Below are 27,073 nucleotides of genomic sequence, written 5' to 3' on the forward strand. Positions count from 1 at the left end.
GGGGGGGGGGGGGGGGGGGGGGGGGGGGGGGGAGTCAGCTCTGTGATCTATGTCTTTTCATCTTGCTTGGTGTGTCAGGGTTCAAGTCTTGGTGATAACATGTTCAAGTTATTTTATTGTATTTATTTGTTAATCCTTCTATTATTTATCTATTTATTGTTTGGGCTGGTATTTTTTTTGTCTTTATACGTATTCTATTTAGTGTCACGCCCCAATTAATAATATTATTACTTTCCTGTTCCGCTCAAACATTATTATACCCATTTTATAGTGAACCTGATCCCGATAAAATCATCAAATATATAACAACATAATCAATTCAAATCTGAGTCGTAACATAACTTTTTCAGATCGAACTAAAATTTTAGATCAAACGTTTCATTTGTTCAAAATCGAAAAAAATCAAACTTGAACGGAAATGTGACTTAAGAAATAAGAAATAAGTGCTAAATACAAGAAGGAATAGAAAAGCTCTAAACTAAAAAATCAGATTGGGAACCTACATCCCTAGCAAGAGTATGGGCCAGCACATTTGTTGATCTACGGATAAAATCAAAATGACACTGTTTCAAAGTGCCTGGTTAGTGAACGACTACATCCCTCAATAATACAACCGGTGTAAGAAAAATCCAAGGATGGGACATTAAAGAAGTGACAAACATTAAGACAATCCATTTTGACAAAAATATGTTGCCAGCCATCCTTTTTAAGCCATGATAAAACTTCCTTAACTGTTAATGCTTCCGCTGTGTGAGGATCATCAAGACATTGCAAAGGGCCATTTTCGATAACCAAAAAATCACCATTACTAGAAAGCAAAACCACACCAAAGAAATCCTGCCTTTGGTCTATGAACACAGCAGCATCAACCTAACAGATCACTTGATTTGCATGGACAGTGTGAGATGTTTGCATGGACTGATTCTAACGGTTGGGCTGGGGATCGAGCTTCTCGCCCTGCAAATTCATTCTAGCCTTCCACTAGATTGCAGGCTAAAGCTGTTACATTATTCACACTGAATTGCTGCTTGTTCCATATTTTACCATTATGGGCTTTTCATATCGTCCAAATTAAAGCACAACAACCACCTTTTTCTTATCCTCCTCGTTCCCAGAAGCAATGATCAATTTAAAAATAAGTTGGGGTTATAGGAATGTAGAGAAAATAGTAGTGAATTACATATGATCTATATAGTAATACTCTTGCCAATTCAAAGACCTTGTAGTCTAGTGGCACCCGATTTATACTTTCACATGAAGGGGTGTGGGTCCTGCCTCAGTGGAGGCAACTGTTGACTCCTTTGTATTGCAAAGATGCAAATAGTCTTAAGTAGAAACTTTTTTTTTTTTTTGAAAACAAGTAGAAACTTGATTGTCCTTCAAGCAAGCAAACATGGACAATGGCTCCCTTTATATGGGAGGTGGTGGGTTCGAGCCTAGTGGAGTCAATACTGACTCTTGTGCTTCAATAGGTTGAGAAAGTAGTTATGAACAGATACTACATTGTAATAGAGTTAGTAATATTAAAAAAAATAAGTAATATTAAAAAAAAAAAAGGACAGTTAACAACCATAGCCCCCTAGTTGTTGTGGGGTGAAACTAATTAATAGGATAGTTATTGAAAAGATAATTTTTTTTGTTCTTTTCTACTTTTTGGTACGAAGGAAGATATTATTTCTTCAAAAAAAAAAACGTGAAATTGTTAGAATGTAATTTTATAATTCAATTTCACATTATTGCTTCCAAATTATTAAAAGTGATACATCATCCTCAAAAACGTGAACTGAGAATATTATAATATGGAGACAATTTCAGTCAAATTGATCAGATATTACAACACACTCTCCAATATAAATTAAAGAATGTTAATATGAAGAAAATGCAACCTTATTACTCAATTCATTAAATAATATTATCAAAAAAAAATTCATTAAATAACAAATTTGTGTAACGGTCAGAAAGACAGTCGGATGGTAACGGTCATCTCAGCTCCCTCCACACAACCACAACGTACAACGTTGCCACTCACGTGATTCGCCCCTCTCTCCCTCTCTCTCTCTCTCTCTCTCTCTCTCTCTCTCTTAAACGCATTTCTCTGTCCAACATTTCCCTGATATATAACAAATATATCACTCTGTAATCTGCACAAAATAACGAGGTTTTGATCTCCAAAGTTTCAACAATGGAGGTTGCTGTAATCGACTGGAAGAACTTAGATTCCAGGTTTGTAAAAGACGATCTATTCGAACACTTCAATGCTCCTCAATGGGTCGATTTCTCCGCCCCCGACGACGCCGCCGTCGCCGTCGACGACGAAGCTTGGTTCTGCCGCCCCGGTAACCTCTCCGGCGAACACTACTTCTGTATCCACTTGTATAAGCGATTATATACTCATTCTTTACTTCCCCCGTAATTTCTTGCGCAGATTGCAATCACCCCAAGACAGTAGAGGACTTTTACAATGCAGCATTAACGCCTACCTCAGAGGTTTATATTTTCTCGCTGTTCATTGCCTCTTTGGTTTTCGACGAAATGCCCAAATGAAGAACTTTACTTAGATTTCTTGTTTTGATTTCACTGGAGCAGTAATTGAGTTTCACTCCATAGAAGATTTAAGAATCTGACCTCTTTAACTTCTCAATTGGTGAAAGATCACATCTTGAATCTTGATGCCAAGAACGAGTGTGGGTCTGGGGGTGGGGGTAGATTAACTCTAGTTTTCTGCATTTTTTTCCTTTTTATTAGCAATTATAAGAGAATTCATCATAATGTTGATATGTGAATACATATCATACAGGCAAACTTGTTTTCTTTTGGCCCTTTTATGAGAGATGAGTTCTAACTTTTTTCTCCAAATTTTATGTTTTAAAGCTTCGAAGAGCAGCCAGTGTTTCTGAGATTCCTCCACTCAGGGAGAGAAATAGAAGGTAATAGCAAATGCCCTATTTTTATGCAGGGTCTTTTATTACATTTAAGCAGTAGAAAAAGTTAGAGAATCTAAAATGCAATTTCACTTGCAGTTTCAGAGATGCCAACTTGAAAAATAAAGGGCAAGTTCTTCAGCCTGGAATGTCATTGAACAAAGATGCGAAATCTAATAGGGTGGTTGGGGATAGTGAGAATCAGAACCCTAACTTCATGACCCCTCCTCGGTTAAAAGCTAAGGCCCTCAAAGAGGCAATCAAGTCGAGCATGGAGAGGGAGGCGGTGGAAGAGAACTCCGTGTATAGGGAACAAACGCGGAGGTTGAGGAGTACCCTATCTGCAAGAAATCTGTTTGGCGGTGGTGGTTTGATGAACAAGGTCTCAGAGTTTTGCAATGAGTTGAAGAAATTGGCTTCGAGGGCTAGGGAGAAAGAGAGAGCTGAGAACGAGACTCCTATAATGGTGAATAAACAGAAGATTAAAGCACATTTTGGTGATGAAATGAAAGGCTTGGATGATGAGAAACCAAAGGAGAGGAAGCCATTGCTCGAGTTGAGTAAAGAAAAATGCGAAGCCAATGCAAGTTCCGCGGAGAAGCAGACAAAGAAGCTGTAAACTCTTTTTCCCTCTCTTCACTGCATTACTGCATAGTTCATACATTCATAGCATGTTATTAATGGTCTGTAAAATGTGAAATTTCATCTTTGGTTTGAATCTTGAAAAGCTACCATGAACTTTCTGGTCTTAGTACTAGCCTAACGTGTTGTTAATCATCTGAGCAGAAGAAAGGCCGATGCAGAAAACACCCCAATCAGAGTAGACGTGAAGAACATCAAACGCAATTTAGATGAGAGCTTGATGCAGATCCGCACTTCTCCTCCAACTCCTCAATGTTTTTCAGCTACCAAGGGCAGCACTCCACATAACGCTCCTCGGTCTAAACCCCAAGTATGCATTCATTTCTAATCAAAATCCTTTTTTTTCATCAACTTGTCAAGTAGACTTAAATGCAGCAACCCAGAATTAAAACTTACAACCCCTCAGTTCCCAAGATTCCAATAGATCAATGAACATTTTTTTTTTTGAAAGAAGCTCAAACGCTCAACTTAGGAATACTGTGACTGCTCCTAATCTGCTTTATGATGCTACATAACCCTACATTAGATGAATGTTGTAGCTACCTAAATACTTCATGATTCAGTTGAGTTGCTGACTGTTGAGCATATATAATATATAAACATAAATGTGTAATCCAACTATCAGCTTAAACTTTTAGTTGAGATAGAGCACATGCTTCAATTTAGTATCAGATCCAATCCTTATGTTCAATCCAACTATCAGCTTAAACTTTTAGTTGAGATGGAGCACATGTTTCAATTACGAAGGATAAACTGTCTTTTTATGCATAACGTACGAGCTTGATAAGGATTGATATTGGAGAAACTGTTTATCAGATTTGCATTTGCATTACTGATGTGAAGTTGTGTGTATGATAAAATGATTGTAGGAAAGAGGAATCTTGCAAGAGCTTAAACAAGGTAGCAGCAAAGATGGCAACAATGGATCTGGGAAGAAAAACAACCATGGAGGACATGTTTCTTCTATCCTCACAGAAAGGGGGGAAGCCAGAGGCCTAGATGTCCTCTGGTTCTTAAAGCCTTGCACACTCTCAAGCTGAAATGTGTTAATAATATTATATCTATTCTTTTCATTCTTTCATTCTTTTCTGTATTAAAAATACCCAATTCTTGTTTTATACGACTGTTACTAAAATTGTTGGCATTAGATTTTCATACTTATAAAATCTCCATTTATTATGTGGTCCTTTTGGAAAATAATAAGTTGTAATATGAACATTATTTTGTACTCAGGATCTCTGTTATGAAATAATATAAAATTCTTAATCGGACGATCAAGATTCTGTTGACCCTTGTTTTTTTGTTAAGGAAAAGGAGAAAACAACCTCAACAAGACAGCAACAGCTTTGTTTGTCTTGTCTAACTTTGCCACTTCAACCATACAAATAAGTACAAGTAGAACATAACGACAACCCCATATGGCCATATCTCTAATGGTGACGTTCATCTTATCTATTGGTGTTTGTGCTCTTTTGTTGACTAGAGTCACAAGACAAGTTTCACGTAAAATACAATTTCATGTTAAAGAAGAGTCACTAGTTTTCCCTTTCACCAAAAAAATAAAAAAAGAGTCACTAATTTTTGTTACTATAGTACTTGGATTATAAGGTATAAGAATCATGCTTCCTTTCCAAACATATCTGAGTATTACCTAATTTTGCTTTCATATAATAACTCGTAAATTACAACAAAGAAAAGATGAGTTGCACTAAGGGCCTACTCTTTTTATCACTATCTTATCTCACCGTCACAATTTGCTTATATCTATTTAGTATTTAATGATTAATTTAGATTAAAATTTAAGTTATATTTTAGTATCAGAGAGTTTACATTATAAAAGTGCCAGCCTTATCGACATTAACATCGGTCTTTTCACTTGATCATGAATGGTTGGAAATTTAAATAAAAAAAATGAATGGTTGGATATAGGCGCAAGATCTTTACACTTTTACAGTCTGCTTATAAAAGTGCCAGGTTTAAAGCTCATAATTTTTACAAAAACAAGGTTAAAAAAAAAAACAATTATTTTGCTAATCCAACATAGTCAAACTCAAATCCATCATCGCATTCAAACATTAAAATTCACGAAAATTGAAGAAAGCCCAAATGGGATAAAATTTCTGCATAGAAGAACATAGCAGAACTACTGGAATCTGATAAGAAGCCCTTTTATTCCTGCTCTTTATTTACATCATCATTAATTTTTCCGAACCAACAATCACAAAAAAAAAAAAGAAAGATCAAATCGAGCTTCCCACGATTAAACTCTGAGGGAGAAGAACAATTTACAGGCTACAGAGGGTCAATTTTTCATAGGTTGAAGATCCAAGAGAAACCGAGAGAGAGAGAAAGCAAATCACCTGGTGGTGTTGCAGAGCATACAGTTCAAGATCCTGAGCCAGGCATGGCGGAAACGGGGATAAACCCGGCCCGTGTAGGAGCTAGACTCTCTCCACAGATCTTCCATGGACTCCACGAACATATTGAGCCTTCTTATGGGAGGAACGTACAGAGTCAACGGCACGGCTGAGAACGCCATGGCGAATAACAATTGCAGCATCTTTCTTCACCTTTTTTTCTCTCTTCGAATTTAGAGGAAAAAGATTATGAAAATGTTTGGGTTTTGTTGTGATTGTGATGAAGAAGTTGAGAAGGAGTTATAAGGGTTTTTTTTTGTTTTTCTGAATTGTTTATATATATCGCAATGGCGGCCTGAGCCTGACTGGTGGCTCTTCAATTTTGGGAAAGATAAAGACAGACTTTTCTGTTCACTGTTCATGCCCAAATTGCTCCTCTGCACTGTGGTTTATATATATATATAAAAAAAAAGAATTATAAAATAAAATTTAAAAAAATAAATTGTTCTTCAACCATGAAGAGATACACCAATTAACATTTAATTTTATTTGTAGGGACAGGGTGGAACCAATCAGATGATGAAAACCTCTTATAGGTTTTAGTGTACCTAAGGCCAAAAATCTCAGTACACAATATTAAAACCATAGTTATATTGACTTTTTAAAATAGTATATACATTAAAAATCTTATAAAATTCATAATTGTAAAACAGTATCATACTATATTAAAAAGTATATAGGATTAATATTTGATGCACCGCCGACGTATAATATTTGATATCATCTATACATCGACGATGCATCAAATATTAATTCGGGTTGAAATGAGGTGGGGTATTTCCGTCCATTGTCCCCATTGGAGCAAGGCTAAAGAATTCGTGAGATGATCTGACAAAGTGTAAGACGGTCTCAGACAAGTTTTTGTCTTTAAAATTTAATTAAATTCAAATTAAAATATAATATACTATTTTCGCGGCGCAGCCGGGATTGCTTACTAGGGATGCTTTGGTTCTTTCCATCACTGCTAATATTACAACTCTGCCCATTGTTTTCACTCTCTACTTTCTCACTCCACCGCAACTTTATACTAACACACCTAATCTCTTTATCCTTAGAAAATGGGTTTTAAAATTGGCTACGGATAACTTTATTAATTATATATAATAATACGTACATTTTATAAAGATTTTGTATCATAATTTTGTACAAGAAATCTTGCAAGTATGTACTCTGTTTTAACTAAAAGTTTAAATTAATAATTGAATTGTACATTTATTATTTATATATTATATGCTGAACAGTGAAAATCTCGTACTGATTTCGTACACTTATTCAATTGTTGTGAGTATGATATCTTCTCCTACCCAAAATGGGGGTTTCAAATAGTGCCAAATGTGTGTGATTGATTTGTGATTTGAGTGTAGGGGTGACCACGGTTTGGTATCAATTGTGAACCATCGATTTCTGATTTCTTGTTTTAAGGAACTAGAACTGAAATTTTGTTTAAAAGGTTCGGTTCAGGTTTAAACCTTTATTTTTTTAACTTTCTCAGTTTTTTTTCTACAAAATTATCCAAGTTCAGGTTTTTTATTTTTTAAATTAAAATCAAACATTTAGAATTTTAAGTTAAACAAAAAATAATAAATTTGGACTTGCACTTCATTTAAATTTTTTTCTTTTTCAGTTTGAAACCGGAATTGGAGATTTCAGTTCCTATATTTAAACAACTAGAATTTGAACTGTCAATATGTTTTCAGTTACGATTCTATTATATTGTACCTAGCAACTGATTCGTTTCAAATAGAACTATGATCATCTCTATTTGAATGAATAATTTTGAAGAAGCCGAATTTTGAACTTTGTGGATGCTTCGGATATTTCTTTGATATGTCACTAAAAAAAAAAATTAAAACTATTACTAATAGAATACACAATGCAAACTCTCGAATAATAACAACCAATTTTTCTCGTCATCCCAAATAAAATAATAAAATGAAACAAATTAAATGGTAGTTAGGACTAAGAAAAAAGAGTGGGTATGTGAGTTTAAATAGGCAATTAGGTGGAAGAGTACTAGAGTAGGATGAATGTTTGGGATAAGAGAGAATAAAGAAGAGTCACGGGCTATCTAGCTCCAAATTAAATATAATGTTCCCATTTAGCTAACTTTAGGTGAATGATATTAATGGTGGAAACATAACACATTGCATTTGTGGCCATTAATTTTGACTGGGACTGGTGCCTCCACATGATATAAAGCATAGAATCATCCACAATTCTATAGAAACATCCACAATTCCATACGTTGCACATCGGCACATCGTTCATCTCCATTGGCAATTTATGATTCGTAATGCATTAAAGACTTTATAGCATGGCAATTTTAATCCTGCATCGTATCTCGTGCCGACATAATAGTGTAGGAATAAATCACATACCACAATGAATCATCAGCCTGTTTAGTTGGGAGAATATGAAAAGCTCACAAGAAGCTTATCGCATTGGGTGTAACTCTCACATTATCAAGTATTGATCTTGTATTATTGTCCACAAGCCACCACCTGAGTACTAATTAACTGAGTTTTTCCGTTCTTGTATGAGCTTCAATATATGATTCCAAATAAAAATAATGGTGTAATGTGAATTGATACTCAATAAAAATTAACAGCACATTTGGTTCACATAATAGATCGTATTGACAATGGGAGAACATTTCTAAAAATAAGCTATTTTATAGTTTGGTATGTCCTTTTTTATTAGTAATAAGCTATTTCCTTTGAAGGGATATGATGTTAAGTTATTCTTGAGTTATTATGGATAACTTATCTTTTGTAATATATTTAAAAAACAAGAAGAAAGGAGCATATTTAAAAAATAGTATTTTAAAATCTTAAAAAGGTGAAGGGCAACAATACTTTATGATTTATAAAATTAAAAAAAAAAAAAAAGATTATAACCACTACATAGAGATACACTTTTAACATATATAACAATATACATTATGTAAAATTTTGTCCATAAAATGATTGAGAATTTGAGACAACATACGGCTTAAACTTGTCATTTGTCAAGTCATTAATGCTCCAAACTAGATTAGATATAGAGGTTGACAAGGTGCCACATGTAACTAAGATATGAGTACAAAGCATCACAAATGAAAAGAGGGTAGGAAAATCACTCGTTACAAATTAAAATCGAATTAGATCTTCAAGTTAACAAGTGGACAATTCGATTCGCGGTCCATTTAACAAAACAAAGAAACGCAAAGAAAAACTTACTCAACATTTCTTTGATAGCAGCAAGCTAAGTGCTAAGCTAGCTGTTTCATCAGATCAACATATATGCATGCTGCTTGTAATGATTGAGCAATGAATATAATGCTTTTTATATATTCTTTAGTTTGTCACTTTATTTTTAGTTGATTTAATCATTTAATTGTTTATGTTTCCATCTGTTTCAATTCTCACACAACCAACTGCAGTGTAGTTTGATTTTCAAAAAAAAAAAAAAAAAACTGCAGTGTAGTTTGCTAGATAGATATATAGTCCAACATTCATTTTTTTTAAAGATAAAACTTAATTCATTAAATCATACTCCGTAATTAACAAGAAACAAGGGAGGGAAGTCAAACCACTCATGACACATAAATGGCCTTATGAGCAGCAAGATTGGGCGGCACAATTCGCAGATCGCCTAACATACTTGAATTCGACATCATTTATCATGGATCCCAATTCTTTAACATTAGTCCTTTATATTATATTAAATATTATAGTTGATATTTGAGTAATAATTATTATATGATTAATAATTGTTAATGTATGAAATTTAAACATGGTAAATGATTAAATATAATTATAGTGACATCTAATATATAGTAATTGGAGTTTAATTAGCTTTCATCCTATTAGGTGTCAAACTTGAAACCTTGTAACCACTAAGCAAACACCTTGACCAATTTGATTAAAGTTGTCCATGTAAGCTTAATTTTCTCTAATAAAAATATAATATAATATTTGTAACGCAATACCTATAACTTTACAAGCATAAAAATATATACTTGATTGCCACAAGCTTGAATTTTGCCTTCATCTTTTTTGTTTAACTTGTCACATGAGATTTTCTTAAAGTGGTTTACCTTCTCTATATGATTCGCGAGTTACATCCCTATATAATTTGTCAGTTTTTACACGACGAAAATAGAGTTTACTCTGTAGATAATTTTGATTAGTGACTACGATTATCTTTGTTACAAAAAAAATAAAATTAAAAACCATTAAAATTAAAATGTACTAACAAATAAGGCAAATTTTACCATGGACTAGAGTTTACTTACATTGTAGACATGGTCGAAAAATAACATTTAGATTCTGTATATGTAGTTGACACACTCTGTAACTGTCATTGACAATTTCTGTATATGTAATTATAATATTATGAGTCACATATATATAAACGGTTAATTATAGGTACATAATTTTTGTATCAAATTCTGTAATATCTGGTTTATGGTATTGGTATAAAAATTGAACAAATAAATTCAGGGCTAAATTGAAATATAATCATAAACCAAATGGCCTCATATTTATTTATTAATTTACTTTAGACGGAGCGAGAGCAATAGTGGTGGTCTATAGGGTAAACTGCAGCGTTCTTTCGGATTCGTTCTCAAACCCTTCCCTTCTGTCTCCGAATTCTCTCGCGCCGGCGAACGATTCAGCTTAGAGCAAAGAAGAGCTCTCTGATATGGCAATGGCAGGACGTGCTAGATCGATGGGCTTCTCTATTCTCCAGAAGGCCCTCTCTTCAGCCCAGAGATCTAACGCTCATCGATCCATTCTCTGCCCTACCCTCTCAAACTCTGAGGTAAACGCCCGATTATCATCAAAATTTCACCTTCAATATGATTAAGAATTTGTTCTTCGATTTTCTTTGTTGGCTGATTCTAGATTTTCTGCTGGATTTTGAATTTGCGTTTTTTCTGATTTCTGTCTCTGGGGTTAGCTGAAAGAGTATAAATTTGTTGAATTTATTTTTTCTGGATGCCATTATTATTTGTGGGGGATATGTGCTTATTTTCCCTTTCGAAAGACTCCTTTTTTATTGGAGAGAGTTTAAACAACCGGGGATCAAAGATGGAATTCTATGGGAAACCGGTAATCTGGATTAAATAAATGGGATACCTGTTCAATGATGTAATCTGGATTAAACGAATGTGGGAATATGGATCCCCACGATTTGAACTCCTGGCAATATTTCAGGATTGCCTCACAGAAACACCCTCTAATAGGGCCCAATGAGATTATCAGGGTTAGAATTCTCTGGGAAATTGGTGTTTGTGCTTGCCCTGGTTGACAGCTTAAATTTGTCAATAGGAGAAGTTGATTATTTGGATTAGCTATCTTGCACGCACCTATAGAATTGGAAGTAGTCCTTGACCAATTGGTTCCTTATGGTTTGAATAAATTGTGATGATATATTGCTAATAATTTATCACCTACTAGGAGGGCTGACTTTTTTTGTTCTGCAGTTTTGCATTGTGAACAGTGGTGATGCTATTTAATGTTTTAGTTGATGCTTATAGGTATAATTGTTTGATTCATAATTTGCTTAATTACTCCAAGAAAGTATTGAAACCCTCACATTTCTTGCAGCTGCTGAGGAACTATGCAACTGCCTCTGCTTCAAAAGAACAAAAAATTAAGGTATGTTGAGTGAGTGTCTGTAAGCTCTATGCTATGAACGGTATTGCTTCAAGACAAGATCTCTGATATAACACTGGATTTGCATATTTGTATACTTAAAAGCTCTCTAATATAATACAATGCTACTTCAGGAAAAGAATACTGGGAAAACAATTGTATAGATGTAAATGTTTGCTACTATAGTACTATTTAGATCTGTACATGAAATCATATTCTCACCCATATTTTGGGAAATGACTTACCCGAATGTTGAATTCTGTAATGATGTTTCAGGTGCCTCTGACAATGTATGGGGTTTCTGGAAACTATGCATCTGCTTTGTACCTTGCAGCAGTAAAGTCTAACACATTAGAGAAGGTTGAGTCAGAGCTCTATGACCTTGTTGAGGCTTCAAAGAAGAGTCCTACATTTTCTCAGTTCATGAGGGATCCATCTGTACCTGTTGATACTAGAGTGAATGCCATAAAGGAAATTTGTGCTCAAGCTAAATTTGGGGATACCACCCAGAACTTCTTGCGTATGACTCTTGATTTTGTTTAGAAGTTTTGACTACTTTTATGTTTTGTGGACCACTTGTTAGATTTTGACCACTGGTTACTTACAATTATTCCATGTAGATTGCATTGACTTGAATTGTTATTTGTCATGCATATGCGTCTTGTTTCATTTGCTCTAACTTTTGTGTAATAGATTTCTCTTCTATTTTTTCTCCTATTTTCTCCTTTTTTTCTGGCTGTGGGCGTGTCTCAAATTTTGAACTATGAAACAGTATATACCACCGAGGCATTGACCTCTAGGCCATATGAACTGTGACAGATTTTTTTTTGGGTGCATAACAATTTACTTTTTTTTTTTTTCAAAAATAAAAAACAATTTACTTTTTTGGAATCACGACTAAAACCAACAATTTGATCACCATCTAGTAATGCTTTTCATTTAACTTGTCCAGTTATTTTGGCTGAAAATGGAAGGCTGAAACACATAGATCGCATTGTGAAGCGATTCAAAGAGCTGACCATGGCACACAGGGGAGAAGTCAAAGCCACTGTGACAACAGTAATTGTGAGTATATCTTCTTGGATTCCAAATTCATTTTCTTAATGTGAATTTAATACAGAAAATAGATTACACCGAGTAATATTTTCAAATTATATGACTGTAAATGTTTATAGTAGTGTTGGGTATGTCAATTTAAGTAAGGACAAAGGATGATTGTTTTTATCTGGACAGATGACCTTCTATTGCTTCCTTCAGGAATTGTATATTGCATATAAAGAGGAAAAGTTGTCGAAAGATGGCTTGCCTAACTTCTTCATTTGATTCTTAAATAATGTGTTGAAGTTCATAAGCAGCAGTAGTTGTCTTGTATTGTTGGAAGGTTGACCCTTTGGATCTTCTCTGTGCATGCAATTCTAGTGTTGATATCTCTGTAATCTCAACTTTGATTGGTTTAAGTAGCAAGAGAACAAAAGCGCTACAATTTTGTGTATTTTGAGTCCTTATCTGACCTATTATGTGCACAATTTGAAGGATGGAAACTGCATCTCACAAGTATTGAGTGGCAAATGTATTTTGGAGTTATATTTACCCCAAGTTTCTTCCCTGATCAGGCTTTCTGGACTTGAGTTGGGGCTAATGGTGTTTGCCATAATTTTATACCTAGGGATGATATTTAGTTACAAAACTTCATCTGCCTGACATTTTACTGGATCCAATACTTGAAGAAGTGCTTTGGTCATAGATTAAGAAATTCCATAACATGGAAATAATTAAAGGAAATCTTGCTTGCTTTGTGAATATCTATATCTATTATGCTTATGCCTGTCTCAATATATGATGAGTGCAAATTTATATTTTTCAACTGTTGTATAAATTCCTCGCTGCACTTTGTTTTAACATAATAATCTGTCTTGTTTTTTTGACAGCCCCTTCCCGCTGATGAGGAGAAAGAATTGAAAGCCACATTGCAGGAAATGGTTGGACAGGGAAAGAGTGTTCAAATTGAACAGAAGGTAAACCGCAATATTTGGTTCTAATACAATGCCCCAATTCTTTAGACTACCTTCTGTTAAACTTGTTGCTGAATGCTCTCTCCTGAAAACAGATTGATCCAACCATTCTTGGTGGCCTTGTTGTGGAATTCGGGCAGAAAGTCTTTGACATGTCTATAAGGACACGGGCACGCCAGATGGAGAGATTCTTGCGTGAACCACTCAACTTTTGATTGCCTCCAATCCCGTTAGAAGGTGTTTGTTTCCATCTTGAGGAAAGCACGATTTCGGTCTGGGCTCCTTGAGCTGCCTGTTTTCCGATAAACATTGTTCTGCTCTTTTTTTGCAAATAAAGAAAACTTGCTTTTTGTAAGAATTTGATGGGAAAAAAAGAAAACCTAATGCTGTTTTTACTTTGCTGACATCTTTGATCCATAACTTGTTAAGATACAGCAGCATTATTTATCCCTACAAAACATATTCTACAGAATAAAACTTCTGACCCTGCAGTGACCAACCAAGTATTTTCTGACTTCTGAGTTTCAATTTCATTGTGTTGAATTAAGTTTTCAATTACAGATTTCTCTTTATTTATATTTTGGTATTCCTGTTATGAATGTCATATACCATTGTTTGGCTTAAGAAAATGTGAGGTTTTCACATTTTAAAGTTAATGTAGGATTTTGGTTCTGTTTGGTAATAGTTTATTAGTCAAATTTTGCTTGTTTGTCCACTATTAGTTGTCTTACTTGGTTAAACAACTAATATGAGTGTTTGATTAATTAGTTTTTTGTAACAGTTTATTGTTTTAGAATACTAAAATTTTAAAAACTGTTGAAAGCAGTTTTTTCGATCAACTTTTTGAGAAGGTCATTTTGCATGTAATTAGCTAATTAATTTATCAAATTTTTTTACAATTAGCTAATGCCATTAACTAGTCAAATTCACTAACTCAATCCAATCATTTAATAGTTTGACCAAACATCCCTATTAAAGAATATGATATTACAGGGCGATCAAACAAAAATAGGGTCGTAAGTACTTTTTTAATAACTCTCAACTATTGATATACTAAAATGAATAGATTAGAACCGTCATCACTTTTTACCTTGGGGTATATTATTCTTTTAAAAAAAATTATTGAACCAAATGCTTAATGAAGATCACTGATCAGACATAAATACTCATGAACACTATTATACTTTACAAACACCCAAACTTTGCTCTACGACATATACCGCGAGGCTAACATCCATATATATATATATATATACATATATACATATATATATATATATGTATATATATATATATATATATATATATATATGTATATATATATATATACACACACCTTTCATACAAAGAAAAATTATACGCAATTAAGATTTTAGTAGGCAAAAATTGACTCACTCACTTAACTATAAAAGTTATATTTATCTAAAATTAAGACTACTAGACAAAAATTGACTCACTGACTCAAGTATAAAAGTTATATTTATCTAAATTAAGATTTTACTAGGAAAACTGACTTAACTATAACGGGACATTTGGTTGGAGGGATTTACAATTTTACTAGGAAAACTGACGAAGTATTTGCATGAAAATTAGTTACAGTCTATGCAATTCAACTGCAGGTTACATGCATATATGTATTTTTTTTAATTTCTTTTTGTGTGTGTCTGTGTGTTTGAATATGTAAATAAATCCAAACATTAAAATTTAAATTCACACTTTATTTCCACATTAATCTTCTACATAAAATTGCAATTCCTAATTCCCTTCTTCCAATCAAACGCCCGTAAAAGTAATTTTGGAGGTTGCATGGATCATATATGCATGTAACCTGCAATTGAAGTTTGCCGCCATAGATTCACAAAAACCCAAAACTTCAATCCATTGATTTGGTACTTAATTGCATATATACAAAGAGAGAATAGCTTGGGGATGAAGGGAGTCCTTAAAAGCCAAAAAAATTATTACCTTAGTTTGGTGCTTCTTCGGTTAGGCTATGCCCATCCATTTTCTGGTGCTCCCACTCCACTCATACACCACTAATCATTATTATCACTACATTATTATAACCTAACTCTCATCACTCTAGCTTTCCATTATTATTATATTCTCATTAGTTACCAATCATAGAAAATAAATTTGACATTTTCCCATAAATGTTACCAATCATAAAAATTCTCTTCACGTAAAAATATTAATACTATTGCAATTAATATCACTCCTGTTATAATAGCCTACAAACGACACAGGAGATGTAAAACGCACTAGGAAAATCTTGTGCGATAAGCTCGACCGAGAGTGTGTTGACAATAATCTACTGATGTACTTTATTGTCATTTAACATGTAAAAGCTTTTTTTTTTTTTTTTTTTTTTACTTAACATGTAAAAGTTAATTTCAGTTTTTAATTGCTCTGTACTAGTTTTTTAGATACAATGACAAGATTAATTTATAAATATTGTAAAATTTTGAGTTTGCAATAATTATAAAATTAACTTTGTAATTTTTTTTTTAATTGATGATACTTATGACATTATCTCATTTATGTAGCCAGACATTCACGACTAGAAATTATACTAATATCTTAAATAATGTCACTTAGAAAACAAAATTTTCACCTTTTACCGTTACTTTATATAATTAAACTCATAATCTAATTGGATATGTCTCATCGTAACACATTCATACAGAGATTAACGCTGGTAGTGTTACCCTAACAGGCTACAACACTAACTTCTAAATGGTATTATATAAAAAGGAAAATGCTACTAAAATATCTTAATAACAAACCTTGTTTCATATAATTAATTGTTTATCTTCTCTTTCCGCCATACTAGAGAAACATGCCATTGTTAGCTTATCATTGAAACTTTGATTTTAAAAATTGATTAATAAACACACTTTCTTTTGTCTAGACTTCTTTGTCCATTATTCGCGAGTGCACTATCAGTTATTTTCAAATACACCGTCATAATTACATAAATATATTGCATTTTTTTTAAAAAAAATTTCAGCCATTGATCATCTTAGATAAACGGGTGAGATTAAGGTTAGTCCGTAGTTCTCATGAGACTACTAGTTTTCATATGATATAATCATCATTATATGTATATAATTGAGATAAAATGAGAACTACTTCCCGTCCTTACGAACATGTGAATTTGTAAAAATCAAATAGATAAGATCATATTTAAAAAAAAAAAAAAACATGGTGATATTTTCCTAATCATATTCAACATCACTTTGCAAACTTAAACATTTATGCATTTTTTACGAAAATAATCACTGCATTTTTTTAAAATATAGGATCAGATCCGTCCGATTTTGTCAGATGTAAAGTCGTGATTGATTCTTAGTAATATATATATATATATATGGCGGTTGTATGTATGTGTGTATCTTAAAAATGGATTGCTTGGGGGAGTGAAGAAAGGATAAGGGAGTGGGATGTTTTCCCAGACAGCTGTGACTGTGCAAACAAGTAAAACTTTTGAAAAAAAAAATATTTGGAGTAGCTTATAAGGTTTTTTCTTATTCGCTTTAATTTTCTCGACAATTATGTTACGTCCCAATCCGCATGCAACATCACATCTCCACTGCACCCTTCATTACATTAATTCTTATGTCAAAGAAAAAAAAACATAAATTCCCACGAAAATTTTATTAAATTCGTTAATTGTTTTCCTTTTATGCATATACATACGTACAGTGTGTGATAAGGATACAGTGAAGTGGATTTTCATGTTTATCGGATCTCTACTACACTGTGAGGTCGGCAGGTTAGGTACAGAAAGCGAACTCATATATATATATATATATATTATGTCAATGTTCTGGTGTGGCGCTGCTCTCTAGGACATATCAGAATCATAAGATGAGCTGATATCAAACAGATGAAAATCAATGAAAAAGAGAAAATCTGCTGTGACAATTTCATATTTTCTTACATCATCTATATTTTTTCGGTGCACTAATTGCTAGTGTATGGTGCACTTTTGAGTGATACGTGATGCACTTAATCTATAGTAAACTTAGTACAACGGGGGTGTCAAACCCATTGAAGAGTTCAATAGACCCGTTGGTCCAATGGTACTACTCAACGAGTCTGTTGAACCCACAACATTTTTCATTTTCTGGTGGTGTACCACTGAGCACTCATAAGTACAATACATAACACTCATCAATGCACCACACATCAGCAACTTAATGCACAATCGAAACATACATGATTGATAAAATTACAAAATTGTTCCCGTGCTTTTACTCATCTTCATTGATTTTCATCTATATTATCTTAGCTCATCTTACGCTTCTGATAGGTTCACACGACCACATGGAAGAGTAGCATTGCATATGATTCAATATATATATATATATATATATATATATATATATATATATTTACGTTCATGTGAAAATCATGCCTTAAGTGAGAACGTGAGAATTACATGAGTGCACACAATTTATTACATGGATGTACACAATCTATTCTAGGATCTTCTCCACCGTCATCTAGGTATGACTTAGAATAGATTATGTGCATGCCGCAGTAGTTCGTAGATTCTTCCCCAAGGCTAAGACATGGTTATCAACCAGAAATTCACACGCTCCACAAACTAATATGTTTTTTGTTTTGTATTTTATTTATATAGATGGAAAATGACACTTTTGTTTTGACTACGGTTCGATTCAAATCGAACCGTAGTCATCCCTACATATAAACATTAATTTGTTGTAGAAGAAAAATAAATGAATTAATTATTTTAAGAGTAAAAATGTCCATTTAACATCAAAAGGAAAAAATTGTCACTTTAAAAATAATTGAGGAGACAAATATGAGTACATGAATAACTCAAGAGGAAAAAATGTTATAAACCTATAATTCATGAAGAAAAAGTGTTATTTTCCCTTATTTATTTATTTTATTTTATTTTTTTGTAAAATTGAAGTCGGTATTCCCAAAAGGATTTCATTTTGCGGACATTATCGTACGCCATTTACCAAGGTGTTGGGTGGTAGGGGCTAATAATGATCATGGAAAATGATAAACTTTTTTTTTTTTTGAAGGGTAAAAGTATTATTATTTGATGTGATGCGTTTTGTTTTATCATCTTTAAATTAAAGATTTTGTATTTTTGGATAAAATATTAATTGACGTGACATATTATGATTGATTGTTTTCGAATTAGAGATTCATGAAGTTATAGGGCACGACTACTGGTCCGACAATAATAGCATATTTGTGTACCTTGAAACAAATTAAGTTAAATTCTTTATTTTTAAATAAAAATATTGACTATTTTGATTATTTGTCTTCAAATTGGAGTGAACAATTAAACAATCATAACATGTACTCCGTATGTTATGTTATATAATATTATTTTATGTCCAAATAAATGTAATATTAATTAATGACGATTAGGGCATTGGTAGTGAATGGGTGATTTAGACGTACTGGTCAAAGTACATTGAAAAAATTAGGTGCTTTTTTATTTATTCGTTCAACTTAATTATTTGTTGTAATCTTAGAGTGTAAACGCAATCTTGAATTGTGATTCATTTGAGTATATGTATGGTCTCCAATTAGATTATATCAATTTATATTCAAACTTGAATCTTTAATTTTGGCTCCTAGATGGCCGGAGGATCTTTGCGGTGTAATCATATCCAATTCGGTGCAATAATGTAGTAAGTGTTGTGCGGATACACACAGTCATGATCAAATGAGAACCACTCTTTCTGTGAGAATGTGCAATCTAGCTTTTGTTCAACTTGTACTTGTAATGCTTGATTGTGCATTTGCGCGTGCAACTTGTAATTTTATTATTGTGCAACCTGTAATGACTAATTGTGCAATTTATAAAGCTTGATTATGCAGTTCGCACAGAAGTATGGTTCTCATTTGATACTGCATATATATATATATATATATATATATATATATATATATATATATATATATATATTCAAAAATGCCGGAGCATTGAATGATGTGGAACTAAGACAAATTATTGGGCAGGAATATTGTGGGACAAATTAAAAGGTAGTAAGAACACTGGTTTTGGAGACAAGTGCACATGCGGCAGACAGTTCTAAACCTTAATTTACAAACTATATTTAGTTGTTTAATCATACATAATCCCGGTCCAATGTAATTAAACCTTACAACTAAAAGATACTTATGTATGTGTTAACCATGAATGAAGTCAATTAATCAATTATGATGCCTTCCATCAATGAACAAAGAATTGAACTACTTACTAATCAATTAAAATCAACTAAATGAATCACACGTTTTTTTCCTAATGATGATGCTTGTTGAATTTTCATTCTTTTATTATTTTTTTAAAAAAAATATATTTTTCTTCCTTGTGCATGCACCATTATGTTATTAACCAAAATAGTTGCAAATTTCAAATTCTAACAACTCTCAATGTTTTATGAATCATAACTGTAAAAATTAAAAATGTGTTGCTAAATAAATGTTTGAATCTTGAAACAACTATCAATGTTCACCTCGTCTGACGTACTTTAGACATAAATAGTCCTTTACTTCAGACACAAATGCACTAGTGATCGTTGTTAATTGTCACCATCATGCCGTCTTGCCTGATCAATCCCTAGTTGAATGTTTTCACTAGCACTACTATTCTCTTCCAACCAAAGCTTCCACAAAACCCTCAATTACTAGAATTTTAAGATACAACATTAAACAGAGAATAAACACTTAAATTTAAGGAAATTAAAGCTAAGAACTCATCCCAACATATAGACCAATAACATGTCAAAATAATAATCAAATTCGATAAATATCAGTATAATATATTTTTAAAAAAAAACCCTAATACTTAATTATAACAATCCAAGTTCGAATTAAATATACATCGTGGATTTGTCCCTTTCGGGGCGTATGAGTGGGTGTAACATGATCCTCGTACCTAAAAGGTCATGAGTTTGATTCTTGCTAACACCCTCTTGGTTGAACTTATTGCACATGGTCTTTCTAGTGCGATTTACCTTAAGAGTACAATGAGATTTACCTAGTGCACACTCTCGGGTAGTGTAGTTTAAGATTGAGAATTACTCCATGTACACCCTCTTGTGTGTTCGACTTAATTGAGATATGAGAGAAGGGACATTGATGAGTAGGCCTTATGTGTAAATGCTCACAAATTAAACCGTAGAGATAATATCCATTTTAGATATTGTAAACACAGTCATATACGGCTGCTATCTCTAACGTAAAGTCATCATCATATGCCATACAAAAAATGAAAAAAAAAAAAAAAAAACCATAACCTAAATTTGGGGCTCACGCAGTCACAAAATTGTTTATAGTGTCTTGCATTGCAAGGATGAAAGTTTGGTACTCTATGCATTATATTGTGGTGCTAATACTTTAATGGACGAATATAAAATAATAAAAGTAGTGTATTATATTGTTGCATACAAAATCTTAATGATTTTACGTTACACTAAAATATAATTAATGTGTTGACAGGTAATTTGCTTCATAGGATGGTGAGATGAATCCTGAAGAACAAAAAACATGCTTTACAACGTTATTCCCTCATTCTTCATGCAACAACAAACTTTCCATTACTATTTGCATACGTTTTGCCACGCGTTCTTCAATCCCTATTATATTATTACTACTGTTCACCAAAACTCTATCTCAGGTCCTACGATACTCTTCTTCATTCTACAATTTCTGCTCTCTCTCTCTCCTCTCTCTCTCTCTCTTATGTTCATACATTCATTATGCTTCGGATTCACGTGTTGTTGACTGATGATGGCTGCATTTCTTTGAACAAATTAAAGCATATTTATGAAGAACAAAACATCATAGAATGTCTGTATTTTTAATTAAGATTTAGTAAATTAAACCCAATAAATATAAGGATTAAGTTACAAGGACAACAAGTAATTCCTTAATTAAGTTGATCGGACAGTTAACTTAATAGTCACAAGGTTTTAAATTTGATTAATCGTGAAAGTTGTCTATTGGTCTTCTTGGTTTGAACCGGTCAACTATGAACAACCTAAACTAGTTTACGCCGTAAGGATTTTTCAGGTAGGCACTGTGGATCTTCTTGTAAATCAAAGTTACCAAAAAATTATTTTTTTACTTATATTGTTAGGTCAAATGTTAGAAAGCTTTTGATGAGAAATTTTGATTTTTGTACCTTTTTATCTTAAATATAATATAATATGCAAATGGCACAAGGTAAAAAAAAAAGTCCAACAATAACGCCTATACTTATATAATACACACATAGATTTCGGGTTAGACAAAAATATTTGATTGTTAACTCGATCATTTATGTACCTTCTCATATACCTTGCTACAAATTACCAATTAATACTATTCCCTTGTTAAATTGTGTAACACAATCTGCTATTAGTTATTCAAAACAATTCACTAGTTGCTACTTTCTACTTGCTAGCTAATTGTCAATTAAACACCTCAAGAAAAAAAAATTGATTGTTGATAAGATTATTTAGGAATTGATATATACATAAAATAGCTATATACTATGACGGTCGATCCGTTCAATGTTAGCTTAGCTAGGGAGCTGAGGAAGGGGGGATGAAGGCTTGATAGGGTGGTAATGGTGATTATGATGGTGATGGTTTGTGGGGCAGCTACAAATAATTAAAATTGAGAAGGAAGAGAGGAAAGAGAGAAGAATAAAATGAAAGAATAATAATGACATAATCAAACATTTATTATTACGCCAAAAGTTATAACTAGTAGCAACACACAACTTTATTTCCTAAATTGAACAACATATTTTCAGTGTGCTATGATCAAGCGATCACTACGCCAAAAAGTTTTGGCCCAGTATCTAAGGCCCAGCATATTGTAGTATTTCTTGGCAAATTATACCATATGGACCAGGGTCTACCTTGCATTGTAGACTTTAGTAAAAAAATAACCTTTAGATTCTGTGTCACACATTCTGTATATGTATATGCAGTTCACGTATAATTTTTGTACCTGTAGCTATCATATTATGTGTCAGCAATTATCAAGTTATTTATTTATATGTACAGAAATAGTTAACTGTAGGTACATAATGTGTTAACTGAAGGTAAGAATTTGTGTATCAGGGTTCATAATGCAATATGAACACTTTAATTTCCATGGTATAACAATTGATTATTTATTTATACTTGTATAATAATGTGTGTTACATTTCGATAACAGGATGGTGGAGCGAAATAAACAATATGAATTAATTAATTAGTTGGTTAAGATGGAGAAGTGAAAAGAAGAAAATGGAGATGGAGATGGAGTGGAAAACGGATTGGAGGGGGACCTGCATTAGCATAGGAGATTGAAAGAAAGAAAGGGATGGTTGGTCTTCTTGTCTTTGACTCCATCCAGTCTCTTTCTTTGCATTTTTCTTCACTCACAAGGTAATCATCATATGTGTATGAGAATTGCAACATATCTTGCTTCCACTTCACATCATCCCTCCCTCTCTCTCTCCTCATCATCATCTCCTTCAATTCCTCCTCATCTTATATCACCTCCCTCTCCCATTCACCATCAACAATCCTAGCTACCCAGCCACATACTAGCTGGGAATTCAACAACAAATTAAACCAATCAAAAAACTCATTACTGAGATCGAATTGCAGGCCGGAGATCGATGAGGAAGCCGGATCCGATGGGGAAAGACGGCAAATTGGGGAACAATAATAGTAAGGCGAAATTGAGGAAAGGGTTATGGTCGCCTGAGGAAGATGAGAAGTTGATGGGTTATATGCTGAGGAATGGACAAGGTTGTTGGAGCGACATTGCCCGGAATGCCGGGTTACAGAGGTGCGGCAAGAGTTGCCGGCTCCGGTGGATTAATTATCTCCGACCAGACCTCAAACGCGGCGCCTTTTCGCCGCAGGAAGAAGAACTTATCATCCATTTGCACAACATTCTTGGCAACAGGTACGTAACTAACTCTCTCTCTCTCTCTCTCTACTGCACCTAGGTTCTACATTATTTAAATTACTGTATGCTATATAGGGTTTAAACACACAAATTAATAACTTGGATATATACATTTGTTTGTCTTTAATTTGTGGAAAGAATGAGTCTCCAATGTATACCTAGCTATGGTTATGATATAGTATGTGTGTGTGTATATATATACACACATTAGACATAATTTATATACGGGGTTTATGTGCATTATATTTTGTGCTCGATTGTATTAAACTGGCCTCTAACAAAGTTTACTGGTGTATAAAAGAAAGGTATAATAGTAGTATAGAAATAATAATGATCGTCACCTTAAACTTTGCTATATATATGTGTGGTATGCATAAATGAAATAACATAATAGCATTAGTTCATGTTAGTATTCAAGGGCTAAATATAATGGAGGTCTACATCATTAACAAATGTTAATTAAATTACATATACTACACCTAAATTCAATGGATTATGGCCAATCATATTGTAATCTAGTAATATAATTAATTATCTTTATGATTCTGCTGGATCGAGACTCGAGAGTCTTAAAATTTCACCTTTTTAAGACTGGTAATATAATTAATTTTTTGTAATTCTAAGATATTTTAGGTTGTTTAGTTTTTGACTCACTTATTGTGGAAATGAACAATTGGGATAGAAAAAATAAAAAATGAAAAATGAAAAATGAAAACTTCTAATGTCACCAAATTAATTAGCATTAGTGCAGCATTACCTTAAGCCACACCTTTAATTTGAACTTTACTTTAGTATTTTGGATTATTTATGTGAAAATTTTACTTTGTTGATGCTCGATAATATTTAGTACAATTATATACTCGATAATATTTAGTACAATTATATATGTTATTTTTTGTTATATAGACTAATCTTAATATCAGCATCAAAATAATTTTACTTAATATTATTGACACTGGTATTATCGAGAAATATACATGCAAGGACATGCATTGGTAGAAAACAATCAACTAGACATATATAATGTATGATTATTATTATTATAAGCTGTTATTATTTAATTAATATTAATTGTGAAAGACGCAGAAGGTATAGTAGAACTGATAGATATATGGAACTGATATGATCAGGTGGTCTCAAATTGCGGCGCGTCTTCCCGGGAGGACAGACAACGAAATCAAGAATTTCTGGAACTCCACAATCAAAAAGAGGTTGAAAAACGCCAATAACAACCAAAACAATTCATCGCTTTCTCCGAACACCAGCGATTCATCCTCGGAGAATCCGAGGGCAATGATCGGCGGCTGCTGCGGCGGCGGAGGAGCCGCTTCCGCCCTTATTCTTCCGGCCATGCACCACCACCAACAACCGGAATTCATGGCGTCCATCTGCATGGACTCATCTCCGTCGTCATCTTCGTCCATGCACACCAACATGTTGCCCCATTTCAACCCTTTCCCTCCGCCGCCGGCGGGATTCGAGGCGGAGGCGGCGGCGGCGGGATTGTTCGGCTTGCCGCCGAGTCTCGCGGCGCAGCTGGTCGGAGTTGGTGGGCCCTCCGCGGCAGGGGAGTGCGGGTTTCTCGGAGATTATAATGTTGTCGTGGAACCGTACGGGGTAATGGGGTTGGAAAATGACCTGTCTGTCCCTGCATTGGAGAGCATTAGTGCCACTAATAACCACACCAACAAGGACAGCAAGGGGGAGAATAACGTGGTTGACAACCATAACAATAATAATGGTAATGTTAATAACATTAATAACGTTGACTATTACGGCATCTTTGACAAGAAAGCAAACGCCGTTAACTCCAACAACCAGCACTTGTACGAGGAGGGGAGCATTAAGGTTGAGGATTACATGGTTGGCTTTGGAAATCATCATTGGAGTGGAGAAAGCTTAAGAATCGGAGAATTGGATTGGGAAGGTTTGTTGGCTAACGTTCCCTCCTTACCTTACCTTGATTTCCAAGTTCAATGATCTTTCAACACCGCCCCCCCACCCCAAAAGGCCCCACCATTCTACAAACAATTTTTTTTTTTTTTCCAAAAAAACCCACCATCAAACCCTATTTCGTTCTATCTTTAATTCCCCTGGGTTTACTCTAATTCTCCAATTTTCCCTTTTTTTGGGTATTCGTTCTCCTTCCTCTATTTCGTGTTTTGCTAATGTACAACTAAACACATCTCCGGTTTCCTTTCGTCTCCCATTTCTCTAAAAAAAAAATTGAGTATTTCTCCAGTGCCCTTTCTCTGTTTCAACTCCTTTCCTAGTTTGCCATTTAGGGTTTTGGTTCAATCTCTCAGCTCACTATATTCTTTAGTTCCATAAATGTTGAGGCAAAAGTTGAATTCCCAAAAGTAAAATTTAGGTGATGACAGAATTGAATAAAGTTCCAGGTGGCATGCATGCCAGGTCAGAGGTCTGTGAAGTAGCAAATTAAAGGAGAAAATTTTCAAACATTTTGCCACTATGGAGGGTGCAGGTAGAGGGGTTAGGTGCATGCATGATGAGAAATAAGAATGTTTCTTGAAAATTAAAGCAAGGATTTATATGTGAATAGAGAGGGCGGAATATATAGAATAAAGTACAGATCAGATCTGCAGATATGTGATAGAGAGTTTAAAGCTTTGATTTAGTCACAGAGGAAATGAAATGAATATAATGTATGTTCATATAAAAGATAGACAAACTTTTCATTACATTGTACTTTTGTACTTGTATCTACAATGCAATAAAAGTTATTCAATTCTTCTTAATTGTTTTCTCGGATTTGATCATTCATATTTGATATTCCTCAAAGCTATAAGGCCAAACACACCAGCAAATCTTTATATATATAAACCATATGGTATAGTTCGTTGATTACCTACTCACAGCAAGGAGTCCAAACCAAACACAAGCCTTTAATGTTCGTCACAAGAATTAGGAGCCTAACCTACCTAAACTCAAAATTCTAATGTTTGTGGGCACGCAACTGGGCATGAATAGTATCATATCCTACTATGAGAAACAAATGTTAAGTGTGATTTCTCATCCACTAGACCAATGCTTTAAAGGCATGCAGTAATTTTATAGTTGCATTAAGTTAGAAATATAATTAATTATTTGTATTATTATAAATTCCTAAGCATGTACTGGAACCTCTCACTAGACCAATGTCATGTACAATGAGCTTGATATGATCATTCAAATACGAAAATCATACTTTATCCACTTAGCTAGTCCTCATATTTTTTCTTTCTTTATTCTTATAATATTGTTATTGATCTTAGAGTTGTATACACTTGAAGGGTGCAATTTTTAGAGTTTGTGCTTACTGAAACAATATTGTATTGAGAGGCTCGAGAACCACTGCATGCATTTTCATATTATAAATCAAATAAAAGATGCGACATCAACAAGTGTCGCTTTGGCCGAGTGGTTAAGGCGTGTGCCTGCTAAGTACATGGGGTTTCCCCGCGAGAGTTCTAATCTCTCAGGTGACG

The 27,073-nt window shown here is 33.6% G+C and overlaps 3 protein-coding genes and 1 non-coding gene across 4 annotated transcripts; all 4 read left to right on the forward strand.

Moving 5' to 3' along the window:
- The first annotated feature begins 2,057 nt into the window (after positions 1 to 2,057).
- On the forward strand, positions 2,058 to 4,832 carry LOC116015105. The gene is made up of 6 exons (XM_031255114.1): positions 2,058 to 2,336; positions 2,426 to 2,487; positions 2,872 to 2,927; positions 3,021 to 3,536; positions 3,708 to 3,873; positions 4,433 to 4,832. The coding sequence occupies exons 1-6, from the start codon at positions 2,183 to 2,185 to the stop codon at positions 4,601 to 4,603; spliced, it is 1,125 nt and encodes a 374-aa protein (XP_031110974.1). The 5' UTR covers positions 2,058 to 2,182; the 3' UTR covers positions 4,604 to 4,832.
- Positions 4,833 to 10,524: 5,692 nt separating this feature from the next.
- Positions 10,525 to 14,177, forward strand: LOC116017778 (ATP synthase subunit O, mitochondrial). Its single transcript, XM_031258415.1, has 6 exons — positions 10,525 to 10,786; positions 11,575 to 11,625; positions 11,899 to 12,142; positions 12,575 to 12,687; positions 13,551 to 13,637; positions 13,730 to 14,177. The coding sequence occupies exons 1-6, from the start codon at positions 10,667 to 10,669 to the stop codon at positions 13,847 to 13,849; spliced, it is 735 nt and encodes a 244-aa protein (XP_031114275.1). The 5' UTR covers positions 10,525 to 10,666; the 3' UTR covers positions 13,850 to 14,177.
- A 9,032-nt stretch (positions 14,178 to 23,209) lies between these two features.
- Positions 23,210 to 26,344, forward strand: LOC116015479 (transcription factor MYB83-like). Its single transcript, XM_031255559.1, has 2 exons — positions 23,210 to 23,582; positions 24,716 to 26,344. The coding sequence occupies exons 1-2, from the start codon at positions 23,290 to 23,292 to the stop codon at positions 25,563 to 25,565; spliced, it is 1,143 nt and encodes a 380-aa protein (XP_031111419.1). The 5' UTR covers positions 23,210 to 23,289; the 3' UTR covers positions 25,566 to 26,344.
- A 647-nt stretch (positions 26,345 to 26,991) lies between these two features.
- Positions 26,992 to 27,073, forward strand: TRNAS-GCU. The gene has a single exon. It is a non-coding gene; the product is annotated as a tRNA-Ser (tRNA).

Source organism: Ipomoea triloba, chromosome 4 (assembly GCF_003576645.1).
Source record: "Ipomoea triloba cultivar NCNSP0323 chromosome 4, ASM357664v1".
NCBI classification, from domain to species: Eukaryota; Viridiplantae; Streptophyta; class Magnoliopsida; order Solanales; family Convolvulaceae; genus Ipomoea; species Ipomoea triloba.

Excerpts from the sequence above, each read along its gene's own strand:
- LOC116015105 (XM_031255114.1), top strand. The coding sequence starts at position 2,183 with ATGGAGGTTGCTGTAATCGACTGGAAGAACTTAGATTCCAGGTTTGTA. Across the intron at positions 2,928-3,020 it reads CTCAGGGAGAGAAATAGAAG|TTTCAGAGATGCCAACTTGA; the intron begins GTAATAGCAAAT and ends TTTCACTTGCAG. Across the intron at positions 3,874-4,432 it reads CTCCTCGGTCTAAACCCCAA|GAAAGAGGAATCTTGCAAGA; the intron begins GTATGCATTCAT and ends AAATGATTGTAG.
- LOC116017778 (XM_031258415.1), top strand. The coding sequence starts at position 10,667 with ATGGCAATGGCAGGACGTGCTAGATCGATGGGCTTCTCTATTCTCCAG. Across the intron at positions 10,787-11,574 it reads CTACCCTCTCAAACTCTGAG|CTGCTGAGGAACTATGCAAC; the intron begins GTAAACGCCCGA and ends CATTTCTTGCAG. Across the intron at positions 12,688-13,550 it reads CCACTGTGACAACAGTAATT|CCCCTTCCCGCTGATGAGGA; the intron begins GTGAGTATATCT and ends TTTTTTTGACAG.
- LOC116015479 (XM_031255559.1), top strand. The coding sequence starts at position 23,290 with ATGAGGAAGCCGGATCCGATGGGGAAAGACGGCAAATTGGGGAACAAT. Across the intron at positions 23,583-24,715 it reads CACAACATTCTTGGCAACAG|GTGGTCTCAAATTGCGGCGC; the intron begins GTACGTAACTAA and ends TGATATGATCAG.